At 35.6% G+C, this 7,295-nt stretch overlaps 1 protein-coding gene across 2 annotated transcripts in view; it reads right to left on the reverse strand.

Annotated features, from left to right (window-relative positions):
• LOC107699101 (regulating synaptic membrane exocytosis protein 1-like) overlaps positions 1-7,295 on the reverse strand; it is an 87,825-nt gene that overhangs the window by 67,771 nt on the left and 12,759 nt on the right. Inside the window, exons 1-2 of one of the 2 annotated variants that reach the window (XM_016500274.1) lie at positions 3,496-3,769; positions 1,423-1,691 (exon numbers count right to left, since the gene is read on the reverse strand). In XM_016500274.1, coding sequence (XP_016355760.1) covers positions 1,423-1,688 — 266 coding nt within the window. In that variant the 5' untranslated portion in view covers positions 1,689-1,691; positions 3,496-3,769. Of the gene's footprint in view, positions 1-1,422; positions 1,692-3,495; positions 3,770-7,295 lie in introns of those variants that run through there. The other variant, XM_016500273.1, reaches the window with a different exon arrangement.

The raw sequence follows: 7,295 nt of genomic DNA on the forward strand, positions 1-7,295 counted from the left end.
GCTTTTCAGACCGATGAGCTTTGTAAAAATAGACGCGTTTCAGAAAGTCGGGGCATAGAGGAGAAACAATAATGTACAGTATGTGGAAAATAATGTGTTTTTTGAACCCGCATAAACACATTTCATTACACCAAATACACAAAATAATGTTCTTTTTAGCAACGTCATATGACCCCTTTAATATCAAACCTATATAATGAATTTGGAAATTTTAGAGAAATGCTTAATAAATGCACTGTAACTAAACCCATTAGATTTTAGCAGACTAAATTTACTATAGATTTAGTCGACTAAAATCGTATGATATAAAACTAAAAACAATTCAGATGACCAAAATATGACTAAAACTAAATGGCATTTTAGTCAAAAGACTATGACTAAAATTAAATCAAAATTTGCTGTCAAAATTAACACTGGTATGAACTATCAAAAAACCACAACAACTGAAAATTTTAAAACTAATTTTAAAGCATTTATTATTCTGAGTTAATCTTAAAAAATATTTTGTTAATTAATTCATGTTTGTTCATAATACATTAAATGTAAATTCCGTTAGCATTCGGTCACATGTCGATCCAAACCCAAATCCAAGTGTTTCATCTTTAAAATACGAATGAAGATATGTATGCTATTTTCTCATAATTTTTTCCCATCCACTCAAAGTTTGCATTTGCATACTTCAAAAACTACAATGACATTGTAAAAGTATCAGTGTAAAAGACAGTGTAAAAGTATTGTAAAAGTAAAAGTAGCTTCCAGAAAAAAAAAATGTATTGTTCATTGTTAGTTCATGATACCTAGTAGTGCTGGGCGGTATGACCACAAATTTATATCACGGTATTTTTCAAAATTATACCAGTTTCACGGTACATGACGGTATTTTTTTTTTCATGCATGACCGGGTGTTAACCATATTTTCTACTGATTGAGAGAGGAAATACTGCAGTATATTGACTTAGAATGCCCTATTCTACACCGGTATTCGGTATGAACCTGTATACCGCCCAGCACTAATACCTAGTGCATTAAATAATGTTAACATTAATGTAAAGTGTTTTCAAAACTACAATGCACAAGATGCTGGATACAATACAATACAATATGGATACAAATAAGGGGTGACACCTTAAAAGGACATGTAAGGCTGCAGGGATGGTAATTGTATTGTGGTTTTACCATGCAGCAATACTAAATAAATAAATTAAAATATGTCCTAGTTGATCTCGCCCAATAGTCAACAAGACAGCCATTATGACCCATCCCTAGTTGACACAATATACAAAAGCATATTTCAATTGAGTTCCACCAGTGAATATGCACTTCTGCATTGCATGCTTCATTTTGATCAGGGGAGACAGTAAGAAATATAGCCTAATTTAGGATTGGCATGTGTGTTAACTATGCAAAGTTTTTTTGGCCTACTTGTCTCGTGGCGGTTCACTGCGGGAGCGTGAGGCGGGCATCGTATCTGCTCCTTTGGTGGGGTCACCAGCACCAGCGCTGGGTGGAAGAGTGTTGTTAGTGACCGGAGCCTGTGATCTGGAGTGCAACTTCCTGTCCTTCTCCAATTCAGGGACACTGAGGGGAGCGCCCACACTAAGAGGCCTCCCCCCAGGCCCTGATGAAAACCATTCTCCTGATTTAGTTAGGATTTCCTGTTGTTTCCTGCACAGATTACATACCCACATCACCTGCATAGACAAATACAAGTGTTATTAAGGCAGGCAGAGATTGTTGATCATTGTAAATGAACAAGATGTACAGTACAGCTAATATATTAGGCTTCAGAATACTTGAATTACATTGTTTTAAACATTCTCCTATAGTATTTAAAAAAACATTTAAAGTAAGTCATAGAGACAGAGAGATATACATAAACACATGAAGTACTTAGATACAGTACATCCACACACTATCAAACATAACAAACGTTGGACTTTCATTAGCTACATTTAGCTAGCATAATTTCAATGTAGCAATTTCTTTGAGCGATAGGCAAGGAATATGAACTGACAATGCTGAGCAGGTATAAATAAGAGCTGCAATATTACAGAATTGAGTCAACCACACTAAACAATCAAGCTCTGTAAAGTATAAAAGAGTCTATTTTCAAGTCAGTCAGTCTAGGCCTACTTCTTTATGTTTGATTCCTACACCTGCTGGATTGCGCTAATTGCTGTTGGCAGATATACAGTATTTTGAAAAGTCATTCAAAGGTTGTAGATATAGTATTCCCAGTACAAGTCTTGAAAGCTGGTAGTACCTAAAAACCCCATAAATACTTTGCAAGCACAGTTTTCCACTTAGTTCTTACTGAAACAGGACATATCGTAATGTTTCAAAGCTCTTGAAGACTTTTTCTATCCCTATTGTAGTTTTCAAGACACTTAAATGCAAATGAAAACTTTGTCATCATGACATTTCAAACCCATAAGACTTACGTTTATTTTTGGAACGCAAATGATGATATTTTTGGTCTGGTAGCATGCTAATTAAAACACCACTGCTAGAATACCAATACTAAACAAATATAAATAAGAAGAAATCAAATTTAATCAAAAGTATTTGTTACAATGGAGATTAACTATCTTCTGAATAGGAAGTAATAGAAATCAGCCATCCTTTTTCTTCATCTGGGTAGATTTTTGCAATGCAAATGCACAAGTTATTATATCATTAGTCTCATATTTGTCAATCTGCCTTCTCCCATCTCTTTCCTTTTCCCCAATTAAGCCCTATTATTGAGCCCTGTAATGGTTCATTCATGAGATGTAGCTGAGGCTGCCTAAAATACCTTCGCTGACACCATATTTCTTCATTTCCTCTACCCATATTTCTCCCACCCTCTCTCTTACACTCCCTCTCTCTCACTTTTTTCTTTTTTTTTTTATCTAGCCAGCTAGACAGGCCTGATTTGACATGATTAGCGGGAATGCTAAATCAAATGAACAGCTCTTCCCTTGACAACAAGATCACACCTTTAAAAGCACAGAGGTCCAATCTATTGATGTAGTATTTGATTCTTAAAGCACTCTTAGAATAACAGTAAATCCACTCCTATTTTAATACATGACAGCTGTCATGGCTGCAGGAAACATTTGGACGAGAAGAACCCTTATTTTTTTTTAATGATGTCAGTGATTCTACAAGCTTGGAAAGGAAGCCAAAGGTCTGTGAGACACAGAACTATATAAATCGCATGCACACCCTGCAACCGACACTGCATGTTTTATCGATTAGATGAATGGTGTGAGAACGGGAAAGCAGACATCCTCTGAAAAGCCTGTAACATTAGTCATCTTTAGCACCTGATGATCAGCCGCAAATGGGTTATGAAAGCAGGAGCTTAAAACAGGACATTTTGCAACAGACACAGCTAAAATACTTCATTTTGAGTTCTGCGATGTTATGACAGAGGTTTGAGATTTCATACACGTTCAAATGAAAATAGTATGACTTCTAATGGTGACAAACTAACTATTTCATGCTACTCACATGGCGGCATCCTCCTAGATATTGGATCCCCTCTCACAGGGTCAACCTTCAACTCCATAAACATCCAGAACAAATTTCTTTGAAGAATCGCCAGTGCGAAATACCTTGCCAGCAAATGTGTCGCATTTCGGTGTTGACCGGATCTTAAAGAGGAGAGAGGCTGTTCTAGGACAGGATGGATATGAGGGAGAGTGAGAGAGAAGGGACGAGAGAGCATCATGGCCTGATTGGATCCAGTTGGCACAGCTCCAGCGTAATCTGAGGTAAATCAGTTGTACAGAGGCCCACAGCTGTCAGCCAGCCAGAGAAACATTCTCAGGAAGGATTAGCAATCCCTGCTAATCCCACCAGACTATTGCTAGCGCTTCCCATTATTCAATCCAGTGACAAGACAATGCTGCCCGTGCTCTTCACCTCAACGGCACTCGGAAAATACCACTGCAACAATGATCTTGAAAAAATGGACCACATACCTTTAGTCGCTCTCAAAATGGAAAAATATGACATGTTCTTATTGATAAACAGAAAGTAATTCACACGTATAAGTGAAAACTGGTTTGGCAGATCATGATCAGAAGGGTTTAAGGAGGAACAGAGAAAATCAACACCTAATAAATGTGAATATGTTTCGTAAAAGACTACATGCGTAGATAGCTAGATTACTCATCACTATTTTTGTGCAGTCGAGGATGGGTAAAATAATCCCAGGCTTTAATCCTTGAGCTAGATTCAATTCAAGCCATACGCACAATAGAGGATTCACTTTCTCTCTGATTCATTTTTTATTTTTTTTTCTCCAAAGGCTAGTTCACAACAATATCCAGGGCAGCTAAAGCCATTAAAGCTTCTCATCTCGCAAAGGCTTGATTCTCGAGCCCCTTTCCCAACTAGAGAACTGAGGAGAAAAGGGAAATAAAAGATCCGCTAAGACCTGGCCATTGTTATGAGAGCGAGCGAGAGAGAGAGAGAGAGAGAGAGAGAGAGAGCGAGAGAGAGAAAGAGAGAGATTAAATCTGAGAGACGACAGGAACAGTGCTTTCACTGTATTCCTGAACAGCATGAATAGGATTTTCATGTCCAGGGAGATCACTAGTAACTAAGTATCAGAAGACCCCATAAAAATCAGACAGTAAACAAGTATAACTTAACTGCAGACCTGAGGTCAGCACATATGGAAAGAGAGAGATGGATGAGGAATTCTGTGTGTGTGTGTGTGTGTGTGTGTGTGTGTGTCTGTGAGCCTATTCTCCATTTTGGATGTGTGAGAACATTACCCCATGTCCCCATTTTTCAAAATGAGTTTTTTGAGAAAGTAAAAATGCACAAAGTTTCCTGTAAGGGGTAGGGTTGGTGTAGGGCAATAGCCCAAACAGTTTGTACAGTATAAAAACCATTACGCCTATGGAATGTCCCCACAATTCACAAAAAACAAACCTGTGTGTGTGTGTGTGTGTGTGTGTACATTTATATGGGTGTAAATACAATCTCTACTGTTCTCTAAGCATGTTCTCTAAGTGTGCCAGCCACCCCCTGCTTTGGTGAATACTGTTCTCCATGGTAACCAAATCAGTGAAAGGAGAGGAGACATACAGAGGACAGTGTGAGTCTCCAGTACAGAGAGTCACGAATATCACAATTATTTGCTCTTTTTATTTCCTAACGACTAGTTAGAAACTAGCTTCTCTTTTCTTTAAACACCAGTAACAAAAATTGTTACATTTTAGTTTTATTCATATCTGTGAATCAGTACCAACTGCTCATTTCAGTGAATTCAAAAGTGTGATTCAATTATTTGTTTGCAGCAGTGGCAAAAATTATGTTATAGTTAAGTTTGATTAATTTGTGTGAATCAATACAAACTATGTCAATGATGAGTCTGATTCAATAGCAGTTATAAAACTTGCGAGTACAAGAATTTCATGAAGTCTCTTATTAAAACGTACATAAACTCTTATTAAAAAATTAAATGGTTTGAGTCAGTAAATGAAAAAAAAAGTAAATGATTAATTTGTAAGATTACTCATGAATCTTCACTGAAGACCTTAGGAAAAATTGTCATATATTAAAAGTATTAGTAAAAATATTATATATTTTTTTATTATATATTATATATATATTATATATGGCTCATAAAACGTGTGAGTTGTTGTATGTTTAAACTTCAGTAGCAAAATATTCTTGCTAAGATTGATTAATTGTATTATCCCCATATTAAAAATATTTTTAAAAGTACCTATGTGGAATTTTACACATATTAAATAGTGTGTAATAAAATGTATATAGACAAACATGGCTAATAAAACTTGGAAGTATGAACATGTTAAGATATGGTATTCTTTTATGCAAACATTGTTAAGTTTGATTCATTTCTGTATATCAGTTCAAACTGTTTGTGGCAGTTAATTCAAAACTTGATTCAATTCAATGTCTAATTTGCATTATCACTCAAAAATGTTCAGTTAAGTCATTATGTGGCAATTTACACATTTAATAGTAACAGCAAAAACATATATAGACAAATCTGGCTAATAAAACTTGTGAGTACGAGCATGTTAAGATATTTGAATAGCTTCTCTAATGTAAACTTTAAGATTGAATTAACTTCTGTAAATCAGTTCAAACTGTTTGTCAGTGAATTTAAAACTGGATTAAATGACTCATTTGCATTATCACTCAAAAATGTTCAATGAAGTCCTTATGTTGCATTTTTTCATATATTAGCGTATATTCATTGATAAATGTTAAAACTTAAGATAGATTTTTTTTATTGCGCAGCCCTAAAAGTGAGTAAATAAAACCAAGTGAATTCAATGATATGACTACCTGAAAAGAACAAAAGTAGTGACATAGGTTTGACACTAAAGAGAACTGAATGCAGGTAGGACAGGGAAAAATAAGGCACTCTATTGCATCTGTAGTGGTCTGGGGGAAAGGGCTGGGGCTCAACTGTGCCACTTCAGAAGAAATGGGTTATGAAAAATAACTGCCTTCCTCTCAAAAACTGACAGATCTGCTGACACAGTCTCCATTGCACACCCCATAGAGAAAACTTGCTCATACATCACACAAACACACACACACACACACACACACACACACACACACACATGCACATGCACTAAAGCACTCAAGGGAATTTTAATATTAAAGCATACAGACACCTGTGACTGGCTGCTTAATGTCAGTACCAGTTTAAAAGGGTCATATCATGAAAAACTGATTTGTTCCTTGATCTTTTGAAAAATATTGTAACATCCCACATGAAAAAATACTATAGTAATTTATATTAAATACTATAGTGTTTTTGAGCCATACTATTGTCACGGGTTGTCGAGAAATGAGGACAGCAAACGAAGATGCATACTTCCAAACAGACTTTACTGAGAATACTGATTTGGTACAACACAAAACATAAGCTAATCACCGACAATGAAGAGACTTGAATAAGGAGTATAAATACACACATGGTAAATGAGGGAACTAAACAGGAACAGCTGGACAAGGATTAACTAATCAGAAACCATGGTAACTAATGAGAGCTCATAACAGACATGACAGAAACAGAACTAAACTGAACATAATCGTGACAACTATAGTAAAGTACTTGAATTAATTTGTTGTGGTAATTCTATAGTTGCTGTGGTAATATAACATATAGTAATATAAACAAATTACTTTACCCAATACTGTACTGTAAAGTTTTCTACAACTGTAGGGAATATTTTACTACAATACACTACAGTTTACTGTAGTAAAAACTAAAGTATACCACAGTATTTATTACAGTTTATCAGTTCGAT

This window comes from Sinocyclocheilus anshuiensis, unplaced genomic scaffold, assembly GCF_001515605.1.
Source record: "Sinocyclocheilus anshuiensis isolate Anshui unplaced genomic scaffold, SAMN03320099.WGS_v1.1 scaffold94, whole genome shotgun sequence".
In the NCBI taxonomy this organism is placed as follows: Eukaryota; Metazoa; Chordata; class Actinopteri; order Cypriniformes; family Cyprinidae; genus Sinocyclocheilus; species Sinocyclocheilus anshuiensis.